Source organism: Pollachius pollachius (assembly GCF_949987615.1).
Source record: "Pollachius pollachius genome assembly, chromosome: 1".
Classification (NCBI taxonomy): Eukaryota; Metazoa; Chordata; class Actinopteri; order Gadiformes; family Gadidae; genus Pollachius; species Pollachius pollachius.
Window position 1 is genome coordinate 31013588 of NC_136934.1, and position 22397 is coordinate 31035984.

Consider the following 22397-nt stretch of genomic DNA (forward strand, 5'->3'; position numbering starts at 1 on the left):
AGTGAAACTGAAGCCTACGTGAGCAATTTAATCCAAACACACACACACACACACACACAATTGTATGTACTGGACTGTAGCTCCTGCTCCTCTTTAGCTCTTATTAAATTAGTCTCAAATGACTTAACTATTTGCGATGAGCTAAACAGTTCTACTCAAAAAGTTTTACTGAAATTCAGGTTAGGCTAAGTCTCCGAAAGAAATAGTGATCAGTTTCTTATTGATCCCTACCCTTGCCTTATCCTAACAGTATGAGACAGTCCCATTACTCCAACCCCTATAGACAGACAACCCTCGAACCTTATAGAGGGATAGCACTGATAAAGCTGGATCAATGCTGCTGATCAGATTCGTCGTGAACAAGGACACGATCAGCCAGCAGAGACTCTGGACACACAATACAACCACACCTAATGTCATGGTGCACTATTCTGGCAAAGAGGCCACCCACTATTCATATATCAAAATAAGGTGTTAAAGTAGTCTAGATTTGAGAGACGTCTGCTTAGAAAGCGATCTCTTATGCTTACGTGGATAGAAAACAATTGTTTTAAATTGTTCTCCCTGCAGTATGGGCGTCGGTATGCCAATTTCGTTGGGTCTGTCAATGTTCTTTAACCACAGCTCACTCCAACTATGTAAACTACACGAACCAGGAGGCTCTCCCACTGGGCGTGTGGATTATCTCGCAACTTCCTCCTCCACGCAACTGTGTCAGTTGTGAAGGGGCATGTCGTTACCTGAAGTGAACTTACCTAACACACATAGGCTAGCACTCACACAGCGATAAGTTGTCTTTGAAGCTAACACTTTGAAACATGGGTGATTCTTGCGCCATCAGGTCCGCTGCCCTCCGCAGAAGGGCTACTTTCTCTACGGTACGAAGCCTGACTGGGCAGCCGGCCAGTGGCGGGTCTGCCGCGGCGTGCAGCTCGGCGCTGACTGCGAGCAGCAGTAGAGAACCAGGCCAGCACAATGGCTTGCATACAACTCATTCCAAATCAAAACACGAAAAAGAGGAAAAAAGAAAACGAAGGAATGACCACAGTGGCAGATTGAGGTGAGGATAGTGTTCTTTTAAAATGATTTATTTGTGGGCCATAAATTTCCATTCAAATGGCTCGTCATACGTCTCTTGGAACTCCGAACCGAGGTCTGATTTGCATATAATCCGAGCTAAACTGCTAATGGAGCCCACACACTTATTTTGGCCTTTCCTTCTGTTTGCGTATACTTTTTCTATATGCATTGAAAAGGTGTACCCAGCACTGTTGACAATGTGCATCCAAAACGTATCCATTACATCTTTGGTGATTTATTTTAGCTGTCAACCATCTTTGTTTACTTCAGTTTTTCCCCCTTAATAATATAAATATTATTTCAAAATCCGAGATATGCATTTATTTGTGTGCTAAAATAACACATGCAAGTGATAAACAGTGAAGTCCAGAGGGGAAAAGGAGCTATCTAATAACACAGTCCTACTAGTTAAAGTTAATAGTAAGCTTTTTCTATTTCCCTAAAAAGACATGCCACCAGGATACCGGCATTAATATGTTCACCTGTTTCGTCCATCTTTTTTCTTCGGTAGAAATCTTTTTGCATACACATGGTGTGATTTATCCATGCATCCATCAATCCACACACTCTGCCAATCATCAAACCTTTATCCACTCAATACATTCTTCCAACCATCATCTTCCCAACACTCCCTCCACTACCCGACCCACCCTCCACTACCAATGTGGAAGGATCCCTCCCTCCATCCATCCACATGTCCATCCATCCATCCATCCATCCATCCTCTCCCCACCCCTCCCTCCATCCCTCCTTCCATCCTTTAATCCATGCATTCTCTATCTAGTTGTCACCAACAGCAGGAGTCCTTGCTGAGCTCGTCCAGTGGTTTCAGTAATTATCGCGGAATCCTTAACTGGTGTGTGGTCATGCTGGTGAGACACACACACACACACACACACACACACACACACACACACACACACACACACACACACACACACACACACACACACACACACACACACACACACACACACACACACACACACACACACACACACACACAAATTCCTATACAAAACTGAGCTTTATATATCCAGTAACATCTTTATGGATGCCGGGTGAAGTGGTTCCAGTGGTATACGGACGGGACCTACACTGTCCACCAGTTGAGTCTGTATTATTCAGTCTGAAGCTGTACGGAACTATTCCGGGAGACATCAGGAAACGTTCATATTAATAGATAATAGTCTCAAGCCAAAAGCCAGTTCAACACTCCAGTTAAACTTGTCACACGTAGAAAATAAGATTTTCAGCCAAGGAGAAGCTGCAAGATAAGAGGAGAGAAGAAAGAGGGGGAGAGAGCAGCAAATGGTGTTCTTTTTTTCTTCTTCTGCTAATCCAGACTTTGAACGCAGATGGTTGTGTTCTTCGCTGGAGGTTTTCCTTTTTTATTCCTGGTGAACCCCAGCGCTGTACCCAGCGAGCAGCGTGGGGGCTTTGTGGCGGGTAATGAGATATTAAAGCCATCGAGATGGAGGGAGTAAGGGGAGGAGGAGGAGAACGAGAGGAGAATAGAGGAATGGGAGGTGGATACAAAAAGACGTGCAAAAGAGATGAAATACAGAAAGAGATGGAAGTAACATGAGGAGAAGGATGGGGAGAGGAACAAAGAGTCAGTGGCTCGACTCAATTGGAAGAACTGGGAGGACTAAAGAAACAATGAAAACCATGAAAGTGAGAGAGTTAGAGTTATTGCAGCACACTGCAAGTCTCTCTATAATACTGGGATGAGCAGAGATGATAGGGTTGAGCGAATCAGAGGGAACAGGCTGCTATAAAACAGTGGAACCAGAAGAAATCTGACCCAAAAATACCAAAGATTGTGAGCTTTCAGCAGCCTTGACTGAGTAACTCATTCTGTGTTGCGTAAAATGCTACTACTCCAGTGACCTGACCCACTGCAATCCTCTGTGTTACAGGTCCTCAGCAACTCCCGCCTCTTCCTAGAAAACCTCTTAAAGTGTGTAACACTAAATTCTTTCACTACATACTTACATATTGTTTCCATCCCCTTAATAGACCTATTGATAATCAAACATTTCTGTCTATTTCTTTCTTTCAGGTATGGCATCCTGGTGGACCCCATTCAGGTGTTGTCCTTGTTTGTGAAGGACCCGTACAGTTGGCCCGCGGCCTGCCTAGTCATCGGTGAGTGGGGATGTTGTGTTACTGTGATGCCGTGGTACTGTAGTGATGCATACTGACCGTTCGTTTAGAGCGGTCGTTACACAACACAACGGTATTGGCACATCTCTGGATTGAAACAAAAGCTCTCTGAGAGAGAGAGAGAGAGAGAGAGAGAGAGAGAGAGAGAGAGAGAGAGAGAGAGAGAGAGAGAGAGAGAGCACAAGGATGCAGTGGGAAGGGAAGAAGGATGATCAACAGGGATGGAGGAATCAGTCCAGAGGAATGTAATGAAGGTATAGAGGGATTAGGCTGCAGTAAATGAGGCTTAAAGGAGAACACCAAGACAGGGAAGTGAGTCAGATGCTACGAGAAGAGGATCCAGATGGGCTGTAATGTTAAGGCCTGTAATAGGAAGCATTACAACATGAAATGAGTCTGAATGGGAGGCTCTTTATTTTTTAAGGAGTAAAATATCTCATTCTCTGATGACATTGACTACCTAAGATACACACACACACACACACACACACACACACACCAAACTATGTTGTACTGAACAGTGTATATCTATGCACTGTTCAGTACACCAGTGTGGTTGTCTCGGTACGGTTTTGATTGACAAAATAGACGCCTGAAGACTTAATTTGTATTTAGACTTTCCATGTATTAGTATGAAACTCAAAAACATGGATAGCTAGTCTTCCAGCAGTATATAGAAACAGACGAAACATTAGTGGCTGCTTCATAACATAAAAGTAAATTTACGCTGCAGTGCCAACCGACCGTGCACCGTCTCCGTCCCGTACGGTTCAACATGAACACACAGATTCACCACGACGGTGTGTGTACAGGTGGGGAGACAGAGTAGCAGTATTTATCATGTAAACTGAATAATGTATGACATTGTCAGTTGCCGCAATAGTAAGAGTGCTGATTTTGAATAGCAGATTCAAAGAAAAGCTATGCTAAATAAATTAAATCAAGTATTCCAAAAAGTACAACTCAACGTTTGCTGACACAATTGGCAAGTAACCACGCTGACTAATTCAAATGTAAACTTTACAATAGAATTACAGAAAACATGAAATGTGTAAATAAACTAACTTTATGATCAAAGTTGCAATACTTAACTTTTCAACTAGTGCATAGCCTAAATTGACCTGGGTACATCTGGAGTCAGTACTGATCCATGGGGATTTATATAATGTTATCAGTCACATCCTAGAACTCATTACTCATAAAGAGGGTAGGCCAGCCCGTACCTCTCTTTGTTCTGCAGAACGTCCTGCAGTTGCACACTCTCCTTACCCCCCTCACACCACCCACAAAGTGACAAAGTCCGTCAGCCTGCTCACACCGCTGCACAGCAGCTCAGAGAGGACAGACCACTGTCTCCCGTCTTCTTACTAGGATGGGCTCGTGATAACACATTTCAACTTTAAACTCATGGCCTTTATAGAACAACTCTCATTTACATTTACATTTAGGGCATTTAGCAGACGCTTTTATCCAAAGCGACTTACAATAAGTGCATTTGTTACAATAAGTACATTTGTCATAAGAAGTGAAACAATATATCGCAGTCGGTACAGTAAAAATGTTCATAGAACCAAGTGCAAGTATTACAATCGCTAGGCTAACCCATTCCCCGTGTAAAGCAATGATAGCAGCTACTGTAGATGCTACACAATTAAGTACCTTGAATAAGTGCAATGTACAAGTGCCAGGACGTACAACATTCAATGGTGGCTGTGCAGTGGTTTCTATGCAGAGTCGAGATGAACTCTGAACAGGTGAGTTTTGAGTCTTTTGCGGAAGCTGGTGAGCGACTCTGCGATCCTGACATCGGTAGGGAGCTCGTTCCACCACCGAGGTCCCAAAACAGAGAAAAGTTGTGACTTCGCTGATCGACCTTTGCTTGCTCTTAGCGATGGCGGTACCAGACGTCCAGCTGAGGTAGTTGAGCGGAGGGATCGAGCTGGGGTGTGTGGCTTTACTAATGCGTGGAGGTAGGCAGGGGCAGTTCCATCAACTGCCTTGTATGCCAGTACCATCATCTTGAATCTGATGCGAGCTATTACAGGGAGCCAGTGGAGGTCTCGGAAGAGGGGGGTTACATGTGAGAACTTTGGTAGCTTGAACACGAGGCGCGCTGCCACATTCTGGATGCACTGGAAGGGTTTAATCGCAGAGGCAGGGAGTCCAGCCAGGAGCGAGTTGCAGTAGTCGAGGCGGGAGATGACCAGTGATTGGACTAGAAACTGAGCTGCTTCCCTTGTGAGGAAGGGCCGGATCCTGCGGATGTTGTAAAGTGCAAATCTGCAGGATCGGGCCACCGCAGTGATGTTTGCGGTGCAGCATAACTGATTGTCCAACACTACACCAAGGTTTTTGGCAGTTGGAGAAGGAGATACAGTGATGTTCTCAACAGTGACCAGTAAGTCCATGTGTGGGCAATCTTTCCCTGGTATTAGGAGGAGCTCAGTCTTGTTGAGGTTAAGCCTCAGGTGATGGGCAGTTGTCCAGGTGCTGACTTCTGCCAGACATTCAGATATGCGTGTTGCAATCAGGGCTTTGTCAGATGAGGGAAAAGAGAGAAATAGCTGAGTGTCGTCAGCATAGCAGTGATAGGAAAAGCCGTGGGATGTAATTACAGAGCCCAGAGATCTGGTGTAGAGGGAGAACAGAAGAGGCCCCAGTACAGAGCCTTGAGGGACACCTGTATCAAGCGTGCAAGGTTTGGCCAAGGAGCCATTCCATGTTATCCGATAAGTGCGATTCATCAGGTAGGATGTGAACCAGGAAAGGGCAGATTCAGCTATGCCAAGTTCGGCGAGAGTGGCGAGGAGGATCTGGTGGTTCACAGTGTCAAATGCTGCAGACAGGTCAAGGAGAATGAGAACCGATGAGAGGGACGAGGCTCTGGCCGCACGGAGGGAATCAGTCACCGTTAACTCTCAATGTGTCGTTATTGAGGACTGGAAAAGGAGCATAGACAAAAGTACTGGTAGTGCTTGCCCAGTGTCTGTTGTGCCCGGTGTTCGTGGATAAGTAAAATGGCAACATAACAGTCTTAGAGTAATGGCACAGTATGATAAATGTCTGGATACGTTGTTTGCTGGCGTTTTCTTCTTCACAGCGAAAAATGGGAGTGACTGTCCACACAATGAGCACGTGAGGAAATGGGTTTCCAGACACTCAAAGACATGACAAGAACTATGCTTTGAAACCTCCTTCTTTAATTGGGTTTTTAGAAATGTCTTTACCTCAGAACTAACCCAAGACATGATTCCAGGATGTGTCGTTGATTTGTAGATCAGTTGCTGCATCTCAGGTGACCAGTTGGTAAGGTAGATGAGATTTTGGGAGGTAGAAACTATAGAAATCCATTTATCCATTCATACAACATTGAAGTGAATCTGCCAGTTTTAACGTTTGAATAGATTTTCTGACCAATACTTATTACAGACTTATATATATATATAAATATATTCAAATATACATGCTGGACACGACGGAAAATGTATGCTGCGGAAATCGCAGTGTTTATTGAAGTATATTAAAATGAATATGTATGCTAGGAATACAACAATAAGATACATGAACCTCTTTGTGTGTAACATTGGTTTGCTGTTTTCTCAAAGGTTGAAGTGATGATTAGATGAGTCCATAGTGGTTCAATAAGTCTGCTAGGAAATCAGGGCGCAGGGCAAATCCATGCCCTTTATTGTTCCGTTTACTGTTCAAAAATCAGCCCTAATCTTATGGTTAACTTGACTAGTGCTACTACCTAACTAGACTTTAATTATACTAAATTACTTTAATCCCTCACTGTCATGTGATCTTGGCAAGTACGTAATTTTAACGAATTACCTGTAATCATCTACTGTTGGTTGAAGAATATTGGTCATTAATGGCAACATATTAAGGTCAAACGAATTACTCAATGTTTTTGTGCATATTAAAGTTTGCATTTATAATAAATTATTAAGTTTTGTGTGTGTGTGTGTGTGTGCGCTTGAATGCGCTTAAACCCTGTTACTTCCTTTGTAGCAGGTGGTGTGCGCTGTGATGCACATATGCTATGTTAGTGCTGGCTCATTTCATTCATAGTCTACTGCTGGGTGCCTGTGTGTGGTGGTCTGGGACTTGAGCGTGTTTGCAGAGTCTTGTTGGCTTGACAGGTGGTTGACCTCACGAGACCAGTGGTCACCGAAAAATTCATTCAGCTCTTAATTTGGTGTGCGTCTGGCGACGATGTTTCCTTGTTTTCACTGTAGTTCACCCCCGCCATTTCTATTCCATTTAAATATTCATATTCAAGATATTTCATATTCAAAAAGACATGGAATTTGACAGCATGTGCTTCAAATGACTGACCCTTACACAGCTATGGTAGTGAGAAACAAGGCCATTTTGGCAATTTCTTTAACATTGTTTTCATTCATTGTCTTTTACAGTTTCCAATGTATTTATACTGGCTGCACTCTACACAGAGAGACAACTGTCAAAGGTGAGCTCATCGGCGCTGGTTCCGGATGCATTGCGCCACTTCTGACTCATTCTCAAGACAACCTGACAATGGGCGAGGCTGTGTTTGTACATTCAGAGTGACACACACTTGGTAGCACACAGGCAAAGTTAGGTGAAAGGTCAACATAGGTGTGTCACTGTTTATATGTCATTTTAAACTAGTAAACATGCTTTTACATTATTTTAAGCCAATGTTTCAGTACATTTTGTGAATGATTAAAAAAAAAAAATTATAATATGATGTTGTATGTGATTTATTACTAAATGAGTATCCAAAGGCAAGTTTTAACAGTTTGTCTCTTTGCAGGGCTCCTTCAGTGAACAAGTGGGGTTTCTTGTCCACTCGGTCAACCTTTCAATCATCCTTTGCTTCCCTGCTGTTGTCGTCCTATTGGTTCCCTCCATATCCCCAGGTAAATAAATCCCTGTCTGTGTTGATGTGTGTGTGAGATTGAGTGGGTGGGAGTGTAGGTGTATGTGTAAAACAGAAATGATACATTTGGATTCAGTGTTACAACAGCGCCCATCTAGTGTTTATACAATCACATGATCATGACTGGGGCCTCATCCAGTTGGCTCTAGATGAGGGGGGCGGGCATCGACAGGCAGGGTCAACTGAAGGTCACGTGCATGTGCCTCCATTAGTCTGACTGTCAGCAAACAGTACACACACACAATCATACACTACTGTATAACACACAAACCACACAGTACTATCAAATAGATTAATGGACAACGCATTAATTTTACCTGAGAAGGGGAAAGGATCACAATCTTGTAGCTAGGGGTGGATGATTGACAAATAATGATGTTGCGATATTGTTCATGAATAATGTGATATTGATTATAATTTTCATATTCTTAAACATATGTAAAAACACAAAATGGATCCATAACATATCAAAACAAGTGTTCTAAAAACAAAAGGGTTTATCTGGTGGCCACATGTACGGCAGCATAGCGCTGCTTTGGTGTTGTCTTAAAATAATCCCAGGTCTCAATAGCAGTTTACTAACTACAATGAGTCCTGTATCAAAGACACTGACCTAACTAGAGACACCACCTGTATGAGGCCCAGTTTGTCTAGCGATGTAGAGGAGACGGAGGAGGATCCTGGCGGGCTCCAGGCATTGGGCGTGGTTTTAATGAGCCAGTAGTCTGCCTAATACATCGTGGCCAGATTGCCGTCCGCACAACAATGCAACCCCCCCTCACCTCAGAGCATGCACACACACGGGGCAGACCATGTGACCAAAGAGTAGGCTCGTAGGGTATGTTCGTCTAAAGGACCCATAAACACACACTTGCATATGACTTGGCAACTGGCCAATGAAACGTGATCATTATAAAGCGCTGTCAAGCGAGCTCCAAACTGAGAACAACAGATTCAAACAACCAACGGTGGAGGCTCTCCAAACTCACAGAATATTGCATGCTTTTTTTTTTCCATTTCCGGTTTGATATTGCCCAATGTGATATGCAATATCAGTATTGAGTCAATATATCATACTCCCCTACTTGTTGCCAATACCAACATGCCTATGGTTGGCCAACCATAAGCGTGTACGGTAAATCAATATATGTCACTGACTAATATATGCATGCACATGTTGCACATAAACCATTAAATGACGAAGGTCACATCAGACATTAAGGGAACACAATAAAGATATTGAGTCTACTTATGGAGATTAATTCCTCCTTGTATAGCATATGCACCGGATAAAACAAACATTCTGTCTCTCATCTTCTGTCCTCTCCTCTCTCGTCTGCCCTAACCTCTCTCTCCTCTCTCCTCATCTCCTCTCCTCTTTCTTCTACCCTCACCTCTCTCTCCTCTCTCCTCATCTCCTCTCCTCTTTCTTCTACCCTAACCTCTCTAGCTTCTCTCCTCCTCCTCTCCCCATCGCTCATCTGATTTCTCAGTGGGAGGTAGAGTCATAGGATTCAATCCATCTGTCTGTATTCTCCTACCACCACCGCAGTTTACACAGGAAGTCTATGTCGGAGAGCAAGTACGTGTGCTTGTGGGTGTGTGTGTTTGTGCGTGCGTGTGCGTGTGGGTCTGTGACGACCGCTACAAGCATCCAGGTAATGAATAACATAGGAGCCAAAAAAAGACTGCAATGTTGCTCAGTGTTATTATTATAGACATTAGACCTTTTAAAATGTTTCCCCGGGTGAAGCCCCGTTATTATCAATTCAACTCATTTTGAATTTTAATGAAAATACTTTAAGGGATTGTGGGAGGCAAGTTGATGGCTAACCTTTCCTGGCTTTTTTCAGTATTTTTTAAACCGCTCTTTTGATGTGTGATTTATAAGTCAGCTCTAAGGGATGTTTAAATGTCCCAGGAGAATCAAGACATAATTCCAAAATTACAAATTAAGCGTAAGCCACTGGAGGCAATGATTTATGCCTCAGCTTTGCATCGTGCCCTGAAAGCCTTCCTTACTCTTTCTAAAAATGCTGAAACCTGGTCATTAAAGGATATTTATTTTTATATTAACAGAAGTAACGGTATGGTAGAAGTATGCAACTGTCTCAGGAAATACCAGGAACACGTAAACTATACGGCTAAACAATGGCAGTTTAAATGACAAACATGATTTTTTAATTTAGCATTAATTAACAGCTTCACGTCACAATTTGAATGCGTAGTAGCAGAATCGTTATGGTGCAAAAACATGCAGAGGATTTTACAGGATTGCTTCAATGTTAACAACTATTACCATTGGAAAAGCTTCAAGATGAGTTTTGAGGCGCACGTCTCCTCTGCTGTCCCTCTCTCATGTCTGGTTAGATGTGGACACACTGCAGATCGGCAGAGAGGCAGATGGTTCATCGATGGATCTATGGAAACTGTAATGCCAGTTATTCCGACCTATATCACACAGTGTGTGTGGGAGAGTGTGTGTGTGAGAGATGGCGGATTATGCAAATTGCTTTTTTCTTTGTTCCTCTACAATATGGTAGCTGTTGATATTGCTATGGTAGCTTTATGCGTCTTTGTGTGTTGCTCTAAATAAGACACAATACACATCAAGACATACGGTGGCATACACACAGATATTCACATATTTGAAACGGTTGGCTGTGTGGTGAACATCACAGACTGGGTGTCCTTGGCAAAGTTAGTTAGCTGAGCCGTGCTAGCGTATTTTACGGGGCCTCATTTGCTCTTCAAATGATGACCTCGTCTTTCCTATTTTTTTCTTTCTTCCTTATGTAAATTAATTCTACCTCATTTCCTTTCCCTCCACTTTGTTATTTACTTTTTATTCGTCCCCATTCCACTCCTGCCTCTCTCTATTTCTCTCTCTTTCTGTTCCTCTCGCTATCACTCTCGCTCTTTCTCTCTGTCTCTCTCTCGCTCTCTCTCCCTCTCTGTTCCACTCTCTCTGTGTCTGTATCTCTCTTTTTCTCTGTCCGTGTCTCTCTGTCTCTCTTTTTCTGTTCCACTCTCTCAGGGTTTGTCTCTCTCTCTGTCTGTGTGTCTCTCTTTTTCTCTGTCCCTCCCTTATTTACTCCCTCCATCTCCTCACTCTAACTTGTTATACATCTAGGTGTCTTCACATTGTCTCTCACATAAGAGAAACAGTTTTTCTATGATGGAAAACATCAGTTGAATCGTCCTGTTGTTCTCTGTGTCCCTCGGCCAGTTGGCGGTGTGTTTGCGTTGGGAACCTACACCATCCTCCTCCTGAAGCTGTACTCCTATAAAGACGTCAACAGGTGGTGCAGAGAGCTGAGCAGAATCAAGGTCAAGACACTGTCCAGATCCAACTCCTGTGAGTTCCAACTGCTAAACAAATGGACCCAGCACTGACGGCCAGGAACAGGCTAGAGTCGTAGTCAGCGGTTGCATTATTTTCCAACATCAGCCCTGATTATTTATTTTATTATAAAATGAATACAGAAGTGAACAATGCATAAACACAAATTCATGTGTCCTTACATTAATGCATTCATGTGCTGCAGGTCCCTCCGCCCCACCCGTAATTGGTGGAAACCAGATAGTCTGTTACCCCGGCAACCTGACCATCAGAGGTACCCTCCCTGAGACCCCTGTCGTTCACACACAGATCACCGTGCTGGGCCTTATTAAGGCTCTTCATATTGCAATGTGTTTCCATCGGAAATAAACTCAGTTGCTAAAACAGTACAAGGTAAAGCGTTCCGATTTGAATGTTCCTGTTTGTTTTCTCTCCCCCTCTCTTTCTCTGTCTGTCTGTCTGTGTAGATCTGTACTACTTTGTGTTTGCTCCCACTCTGTGCTATGAGCTCAACTTCCCTCGCTCGCCCAAGATCCGCATGAGTTTCCTGCTGAGGAGGCTGCTAGAGATGGTGAGAGGAGCGGGGACATCCCGACCCGGGGCTCCGGCACACAGCCAATCCACTCTCCCTTTATCAAACCATTATTATCTCTCTTACATTATCATCATGGGAGAGAGATATATGTGTATGTATATTTTTGAGCTGGTGTTATTTGCAGACCTTTACTGATTAGGCTGGGACTTTCTACACAATGTTTATCATTTAATTGTGTCTTCATCAGTGCTTTCATTGTAAATCATATGTGCAGAGGTCTTATGTTTGTTTGATAAAAGTTATTCATATCCACACACCAGTTCACAAATCTATTGTAAATGGTACAATTTCCTTATTGAAAACTGCCTATATAATATACAACTTTTTGTTATTCTTATTTATCTTTTTGTTATTATTATTTATCTTATTATTTTCAGCTCTTCCTCACCCAGATGCTCGTTGCTCTGACTCAGCAGGTAAAACATTTGTAATATCATATTCCCTTTGTAGTAGTTATTATGTTTTTGAAGTGTCTACATTGATACAGTTGAAGTGATAAGCCGAGATATCTGTAAGTTGGCGTTTGCCTGTTTGGCCCAGATCAGACAAGTTGTTTAATTCCAAGTTCATGATTGTACGTTCAGAAGGGGAGTGTGCCGGGTATCATCTGCTCTCCGTTTTCACCTCTGTTGACATGCAGAGTTACAATAGCCTTGCTACTCTTCATGTGAGGGAATACACTTTTAATTCATTGACAAAGATTTCCAAAGAATAATGAAATTGGATTAAATAACCGGTTGGAACCTGGGTAAGACAGGCAAGGGCCAACTCCAGCTATCTGGGCGTATTCCCTAAACACTGTTGATCTGATCTTTGGGTCTTACCTCCTTGTCGGCCTCTCTTTTCAGTGGATGGTTCCAATTATCCAGAGCTCCATGAAACCCCTGCAGGTATGGACAATCCACATATTAAATCCACCTGTTATATTTATGTTTGCAGTTGGTGACATTTGACATACTTAAATCAAGGCACGCATCAATGAGGGGACATTTTAATTAAATCGTGACGTGTTGCAATATTATGACCCCGGTCATGGCTTTTGGGTTGCCTACTTATTCTACCTACTAGCATTAGCACTTCTCCAACTCTTTGATATGTGCAGAGCCATACAAGATCACCTAAAATAAACGTATAGAGGGTTTGAGCGTATTTTAGAAACTTTGAGTTGTAAGTGACTCTGACGTCTGCTCTTTTACCCTGCGGTCTCCTGTCTTCCCGTGGCTCCTCCTAGGAGATGGATCTTTCCAGAATGATGGAGAGACTTCTGAGGCTGGCTGTGAGTAGAGGAACGCTTACCATATAAATACACTTCTTTCTTTTACAGGTACACCACAGGTAGAGTGCAACACTGTATTATTAATGGACACCACCATTTTACCCTCTATCTCCTTTGTGTTCTAATGACCTAATGACGGTTTGATTCTGCTCAAAACGGTAGAAACATGAAATCTGACGCCTTTTGCCTGGGTTTGAAATTGTATTTATATCCGTAATGTAGGGAGATGGCTGCTTTCAGCAAAAACAACAACACTAAACAGGGTTTGTGCCGAGGGGGACGCTGTTGGCGAGGGGCTTTGTGTGCAGGACATGAAAGTGCAGAAAACAAACCATTGTTTTATTTATGAGGCCTCTATCTCCGTAGGTTCCAAACCACTTGTTGTGGCTGATGTTTTTCTACTGGTTCTTCCATTCATCGCTGAACTTCACCGCTGAGCTGCTGCGCTTCGGAGACAGGCAGTTTTACAAGGACTGGTGGTGAGGGAGGAGACCATAGGCTGATACACATAGCCACTTGTTTTACTTTAAAACCTATTCTCAGCTGTACAAAGAGTCATGTAATTGCAGATGGAAGACTAAAACGGACAATGCAAAAAAAAACAACTGATTTAAAGATATCAAACCGTGTTGGTGTCCTGTTTTCAGGGTAGGCTTGATTCCTGCAGTGCATTAATAGCCCACTGGTAGAAAACAAATCCCAAACAAACATCCTACTTTATGTTATTTGTCATTGCCCGTGTGAATTGATATTATTTCCACTGAATCAGGCATCTCCTCCTGCAGGAACGCTGAGACGGTGACATACTTCTGGCAGAACTGGAACATCCCTGTCCACAAGTGGTGTCTTCGGTGAGCGCTACAGAGAGAGGGCCTTCTCTACCGGAGCGCTGAGCTGTTCTCAGAGCTGCTAAGGCACAACAGCAGGTTGCCTGCTTCAATTATACCGCAGCAGCAGAGCCCTTGTAGTTTGTTTAATTCATCTGAAGTGGAGTGTTAAACACAGCCTGCGTTATTAAGTATCCCGGATTATAGTCGTGAATTGGAGCCATTGATGCAGTTAAAAATAAGTTTAATATACTACATATATTGTCGAACACAGAACTTTTCGTCTGACAATTTGCCTAGGCAGTTGGTAGGAGGGGTTTAATTAATTAATTAAGTTTAATTCATAACGGATAATCCAAACCAGCTATTATAAATAACATTTCTGAACATCATGGTGCAAACTACATTTGTACTGTACTACATTTTTAACTGAAGCTCGGGGTGTGAAATGTGAGTCTTGCTATTGTGAGTAAGTGATAAGTGATTCTATCTATGGTAATTTGTTTCAATCAAAACAAATTCCTAATCATGACCATACATTAATGTTTCTGTAAGCAAATTTCTTATCTTACTTTTTCCGAATTATTTACTTTAAAAGTAAATAATCATTTTCTTTATCTAGTGCAGTAGTAAATCATTTATTTAGTGCTTAGATAAATTATTAAATTGCATTGGATGTGATATTGTCAGAAAATATATATGAAATGCCAACTGCAAAATATCAAATTGTTTTAATGTCCCTAGATCTATGGGTCTGTATCAACATGTGTTCTTTACTTCCCCATCAACCCTTCTATCGATTCATCCATCACCCTTCCATCCATCGTGATGTCCTGAAGACACTTCTATTGTCCCCTGCTGAGGAAAGGCTTCAGCAAGATGGTCAGCCAGTCAGCTGTCTTCTTCCTCTCTGCTTTCTTCCATGAGGTTAGAGCTCAGTCCACCTTCATCGTTTTAGTATGTCAACACATATCTGAATCATGCATCATCTGAAACCTGTCCTGTATTTCGTCTGGCAGTACCTGATGAGTGTTCCTTTGAGGATGTTCAGACTCTGGGCGTTCATGGGCATGATGGCTCAGGTAAGCATGGATAACAAACTGTATGCACTGTGTGTAGAATACATTACTTAAGGCACTGGGTTATGTACAAACTGTATGCACTGGATGTAGAATACATTACTTAAGGCATAGGGTAATGTACTTGCATGTCATAATACAGTGAAGGTTTATTGCAGTCAATGTGCTCATTGTAGAATATGATAGAAGTCAAGTATCACTGGTTGTTGTTCTTAGATACTTTAGAAGTAGGAGGGTGCCCCGCCCACCTAACCCTAACCCCCCCATTGACAGCTGACTTTTACTGCAGCAAACATTGAATCCGATGTTTATACAGTGTGTAGCCTACATTTGTTCTTCCTTTACCTATGCTTTCAATACGCCTTTAATGGAAGTGAATGTATTTCACTTCTTACTTGTGAAAGCCGATCCAGGCTAGTTACTAACACGGCCTACTAGATTTGACTTGCATAAACTGTGCACATACATGAGAGCTATGCATGCGTGCATTTTGGTCAATGCAGGCAAAATGCATAATATATGATAGACTAGTTGTATTGAAGTTATAGTTAGTATATCAAAGTAAATGGCTCAAAAAGGTAAAAGCCCAAGTCTGAAAAGTGTCCAATGTTCAGGTTCCCTGCACCAGCTGGGCTAACTGCAGGGACCTATTTGTCTCTGTTTGCCAATATTCACTCTGCCTCATTTTCTGTCTCACACAAATTTTTTTTTGGATTTATGACTATATGGAATAGCCAGCCCACATTCAGCAACAGTAGTAGGCTACACATATTTTTGCCTTCATAGGCCTATGATAATGGCTTAGGATTTTCAATTTTTATTAAAGGATTTTATTAATGCTTCATTATTGATATGAGCATGCATGACATAGCTTTGCTTCTTTTGATTTGTACCATTTTGTATTTTCATAATAATGATGCTTTGTGAACATCTTAACATTTCTTTCTCGTTTTCTTAATAGCTGTTCTCAAATTATTTTGAATGAAAGCATTGGGCCATTTTGTAGCTCATTCTAATCATCACTGCTGTGAAAACCAAATGCTTTGTTTTACAATAAATCACTTTTTCATTAGTTGTATTTGAAATTGAGCAAAGTTTTGTTAAAGAATTAAAAAACGATCCTATTTCAAAATGAAAATGATTATTTTTGCCAATCACGACAATGTTTCTTGGTGAGATATATGAACGCTGATGGATCATAATAGAACAGCAACCTGTCTGATTCTAGTAATTCCTTATTTTTAGTTTTCATCGTTTTCATTTCCAAACAGCTCCCATTGGCTTGGCTCATCACTCGCTTTCTGCGTGGTAACTATGGAAACGCGGCAGTGTGGCTCTCACTCATCATTGGTCAACCCATCGCGGTCCTGATGTACGTCCATGACTACTATGTCTTACACAACGGACAAGAGATTGACTGACCACACACACTCACAACACTTACACTCCTGTCCTTTATACAGCTAACAAGACTCTGAATAGGAATGCTGATAACTAATGATTTTCTACAACCTAAGGCCACATGAATGTATATTTGACAAAGCAATACAATCTATGCTATGTATCATGAAAGAGCATTATGATGGTGACCTACTTCACTCCTTTACTCAGGTTTTAAAATGTTTGACTAGAAGGGGATTGGATGAAGTTTTTCAATAAATAAATATGTTCTCTGCCAGTTAACAGATATTTTTGAAAAAATAAATAAATAACCTATTGAACATATTGGATTTTTTTTACATTTCTAGATATTGAAAACAAAGATATGTTTGCTTGCAAATATCTGTCTGTTTCTGTATGTTATTTTACTTCTGATCACATATCTAGATTTTTACCATCCCTACTAAGGGATGGTAAAAAAAGGATTCACTCAATTATTTTTGTAATATTTTGTTTGAGGGGATATAGAATGTATGTTTATATATATATGAATTGTGTATCATTGTAAACTTCACCTACCCAGGCCTGTATCTGTTTTTATGGTGCTGTGGAGCACTTCGGTACAAAGTTTTACTGAATGTTGGGTTGGAATTTTGAGGAACATAAAAATCACTTCAGTCACAAATGTGGCAATTAAAAACATTGACAAATCAATCAAAGATTTGTATTATCTTGCATTTTTGGATGCACAGAATGCATGGTAATACTCGCGTCAAACTTGCCCGACATTAACACTTTATTATTAAAGGAACTTTTTTAGGGAGATGAGATGCATTTAAAAAGTCTGTGCCCCTTATGATCCGAATGCCAACTTTTTAACTGATCCTGTTGAGCTTCCTCCTACTTGCTGTTAATGTGGCTTCCTTGGCAGGGAGCAGAGGCAACGGTAGACACAAACACGGGGGAAAACTCCCTGCTCCAGATGTTTAATTACTGTAAAGTAAGTTGACAACACTTCAGCAGTGCTTGTCTTGCCTTCGTACACTAATCCTATTTCAACACAAACACACACACACACCTACACACACACACACCTGCACACACACAGACACACACACACACACCTCGCCGGCTGCTTATGGATGCTAGAAGCAAAAAGCTGCAAATCAGATGCAACTCTGAGCATCTGACAGTTTTGCGCCCGCCTGTGGTGCCCTGACCCAGGCATTTATTCCTATTTTAAGAGTGTCTTCATATTTTGTTTGATCTTCTAATCCAGAAGAGATCGTTTTTTTTGAGGATTTCAAGACAGAATCCAATTCTTGAGACACGGAGCGATGCAGCTCATTCCAGTCACACAGCCAATCACCACTTTACATGCTGAAGCACCATCTGCTACGCAGTCGTGTGTTCCTCAAACACAGTCCTAGTCAAACTGTATTCTAGCTGGGAGTCTGAGACCGCAGTGGTTATCGTTGATTTCCACATTCATGTTTATGCATAAATGATCTTCCATATTGATGATATGAAGACCTGTTCTGTGTTTTGTCAGGTTCACACAGGATTAAACAGTTGGAGACAAAATTACAGAGTTTAGAGTGTGTTTGCGTTATTTAAACAGTTATTTATTTTAGCTTACGATACTATAGCCAAAAGTCCCTCATGTACATGAATAAAATCACAATGTATTCTCATTCCTTAAATCTGAAGGTGTTTAATAAGATGCGGCTGCTGCTTGGATATAAAAGTAAATAGGTTAGGTGAGCTGAGGGGAACAAATCCATGTGTATGGAAAGAAGTATCACTAGGAAACTTGCTGATCATTTAAAAACCGTAATTATAAAAAAAAAAAGCATCCTATTACAGCAAGAATTGGAAACACTTTGTACTCCCGAGAGATATCTTGCTGTTATTGTTGTTTTTACCTTTCCCATTTCCAATCTTCTAACAGGGGGACGCATTTATTACTTTGGAAGCGTGATAGACCCACTCACTACCTTCACTCTGATCACTATCATTGGTGTTTGCTAAAGAGAGAAAGTGTAATCCTCTCTTTAAGACCCATTTCACTGTCGCTCCTGACAAAGTGATCTTCCCAAAGGCCGGAGGACTGGACTAAAGTGCAATAAACAGTCAACTCTCATCCGTCACTTCTGTTGAAACTGGTTCTGAACAGGGGCGGGGAGGAGTTTTTCCCAGCTTGTCTGGTTTGAACACACGCACACATAGACACTCTACAGCAGCTTTACGTCATCCTCTGCCAAATCTCAGGGCTTCTTTTCTACTCATACAAATACTCCCCCTGAATCTGTCATCCTGCCATGTCCTGCGTACGTATCTCCCTCTTTATTGTACTTCTTCTTCCTCGTCCATCCATCTCGTTCTGCACATTCTCACTAACATGCTGATCCATGGTTCCGTTATTCCGGATCTTTTCAACAGGAACGTTGACAGTTTGTGAGAGTGATTGTGGTCCACCAGACAGGAGGCCATGAGCGGAAGCAGTCCCATGGCATAAGATAGATGGACTTTAGCCCTATAATGGACAGGCAGTAAAAAGACAGACTGGCCATGTATCGTGGAGCACTGTACTAGGGGAGCTCTGACTCTAAGGTCTGACAGTTACTAGGATGGTTTTCAACATATTCCATTTGGAATATACAACTATGTATTATATGGGATTTGAAAACAGATCCATATTTTGGTACACTCAAACATAACGGAAACCACTATCTTTACTCAAATGTAAGGGTTGGGGTTAGTTTCCAATGAATATGTAGTAGTGGTTGTATCCCCCACGTCTTAATCCTGGAACACCTTGTCAGGGTCATAGAGAGTGGCGTGGGGGGACAGCCGTTCATGATGCAGGGATGCCTGCCAAATGAGATGTGGATCCCCTGCAAGCCTCTGCTTGTGTATGTGTGTGTGTTCGAGCTAGTCTGTGTGTCCTTGCCAGGAGGAGGAAACAGGTGTGCATGGAGGGAACGCTCACAAACAAAGACCTAAATTCCATTAACTATTTATTAGTTATTAGTTTGTAAAGCCACTACTGTTAACGCTATTCAGCAACAAATGTAGTCTGTAATTCTGAGGTTCCCCTGATTCATGAGCCAAATGTGTATTGTTCTATGATCATTAGTACTCTCCCATGCCTATTAGTAAAACAAATTGTCTTCGTTTTGTTTTGTTTTGGCTCATTGCTTATCTCAATCAATTTTATCTTTTGGATTTCAAGAAATGAATCTAATCAATCATTAATATAAATGTCATTTGATGAACTCTTTATGAATTGAGTTTGGCAGCAGTGGCTCCGGCTGATCCCCAAATGGACGTACAAAAAGACAGCCATTGTTTTATCACATTCATAATTGTTATCATTTTATGTATTCCTATATATCTGTTCTAAGAATGTTAATATTTAGTTTGTTTAAAAATGGACTTAAACAAACAAATACGTGTGTATGTGTGTGTGTGTGTGTGTGTGTGTGTGTGTATGTTTGAGAGAGAGTACATGCATGTGCGTGTACATGAATATGTGTATGGCAGTAGAATATAAACAGACAGTAAGACTTCCTGTCAGAAGAGGAGACCGCGGGGGATGAGGGGAGATTTGAGAGAGAGAGAGAGAGAGATAGAAATAGAAAGAGAAGACAAAAGACGACTGCTAACAGAAGTTTACACAGAGGAAAATCTGATTTAACGCAATAAGTCACTAAGAGAAGTATGACCAAGTCTGTAGCATGGACATCAATATGGCTGACGGAGACGGATGGGACAACAGGAAAACCTCATAACTAATTTATTCTGGAGTTTTTTTAGAGCCAGCAAGAGTTTTGTGAAGAACCTCAATGGAATGAGACCGATTGGACTTCCAAAAGTTAAACCTAAATGTCATGGCAATGGTTGAAGAATAATAGATCATGCCTACATAGGATTGGCCGTCCGTGCCATAGGGAGAAAGTATGGCTGCGGCTGAGTCTGTTAGATAGCGGTTCATGATAACGACCAGGTGGACACCATTCTTTTGGTTTAATTGGCCGACTTTTCTCTGAGTAAGTAGGATATCAACTTACTCATTTTCACTGCCTAAACTAGTAGAAAGTATGACAAATGTAATATATGTATAGAACATGTATATATATCCTGCTATAAAGTTATAACATATATATAGTTGTTAGTTTTATATATATATATATATATATATATATATATATATATATATTCCCAATTGTATACATAATATTACTTGAGAGAAGGGAAAGGGTTTTAAAATACTTGCTTTCAAAGGGCGGTATTTTCCCCCCTCTCTGCTGTTCCTACCCAGACTCCGAGCCCTTGGGAGTAGCACGGCGCAGCAACAGTTTATTTGGACAGTGTTATTTGTGCTCTTCCTCAAATCCTAATTTCATTCCAGAATCGCTTCAGCGCCACTGTATGTCTTTGCTGTCTGATGGTTAAGGAAGAAGATCAAAGATACAGTCTAGTGGGGGGTAATGGCAATGTGAAGTGGTTTGTGTTATTTTTGTTAAACATAATGTTTCTATAGCCAAAGCTAGAATCTACTTCCTATCTCAGCCTGTTTCTGAGCCATGTAGACTTAATACAAACAGTGAGTCACTTCTTTGATCTTCTCCACACCATGCCCCAGAACATGACAGGCTTGATCATGTGTAGTGTGAGCTTAAGGAACCATTCTCCCCACAGTTGTTTAATTCATTTCCTACAATCATTTACATCCATAGGTTTGTTTTGTGTCAAGCATTCATGTTGCATATTAAGGTTGCAGTTTGCTAAAATAACCATGGTTAAGTGATCTAAACTTTTGCTTTGATTCAGATTGTTTACAGTTTAGGAATTGTGTTGATGTCTGATGTCACTGCTTGGTATCAGAATACACTTATTTGTGGTGTCTCTCAACATCAGCATATCAACCCTTTTAATTTAAAGGCACTAAAGTGTCTGTAACTCACTGACTGAGACTTGCAGTCAACCGTTTCTAAGAAAGGCACTGAAATATGCCCCTCAACCCCTGAACTATACAAGGGATAATACAAGGGATACTAATAGACAAAACCCATACTTTCATTTCTTGAATAGGTGTGTTTGCAGCCCTTCCCTCTGCGTGGACAGAGGCTAGAATACTAAATGTAGATGAATCACATCAGTTATGTCCCATCCTCCACTGAGCATGTTATTCGCATTAGTCTTAATAGACTATGTACTAACAGCTGGGATGCTATTTTGCTCTGAGAGATTATTTCCTACACATAGAACCATGCAGGATGGTTCTATGTGATGGTTGTTGTTTGTTTTTTCCGTTAAGGCTAGGACCCAGATGAGGGAATCCTAGGGCAGACGATTGTCTTCATTCTGAATAACAGGGTGGTGAATTCATCAATTAGGAGTTCAATAGATAATGAACTCCAGTCAGTGTTCACCTCGACAGCAGTTCTCAGGTTGATTTTTAAATCATGCTATACACAGATTGCTATGTGTAATCATAGAGTACATGTTGGACTATGCTGATCAATTTATCTTTTTCACTGTTTTCAGCGCACTAGGGTCCAAAAACATAGCAAGGAACATTGGAATCTAAATCAATTTTTGTCTTTCTCTCTATTTGTATCCCCCTTTTCCCTCCCCCTTCCCTCTCACTATCTTCCCCTTCTCTATCTCTCTCTTCTCTCCCACTGCTCTCTCCCCCTTAAATCTATCTCCCTC

The 22397-nt window shown here is 41.4% G+C and overlaps 1 protein-coding gene across 1 annotated transcript; it reads left to right on the top strand.

Annotated features, from left to right (window-relative positions):
* The first annotated feature begins 710 nt into the window (after positions 1-710).
* Positions 711-17017, top strand: LOC307087405 (diacylglycerol O-acyltransferase 1-like). Its single transcript, XM_079752978.1, has 17 exons — positions 711-1060; positions 1865-1952; positions 3003-3043; positions 3146-3231; positions 7671-7723; positions 8051-8156; positions 11406-11534; positions 11725-11793; positions 11987-12090; positions 12492-12530; positions 12963-13004; positions 13346-13390; positions 13757-13869; positions 14176-14241; positions 15057-15144; positions 15237-15299; positions 16568-17017. Exons 1-17 carry the CDS (start codon positions 819-821, stop codon positions 16715-16717), a joined length of 1524 nt encoding a protein of 507 aa, XP_079609104.1. The 5' UTR covers positions 711-818; the 3' UTR covers positions 16718-17017.
* Positions 17018-22397: the final 5380 nt, after the last annotated feature.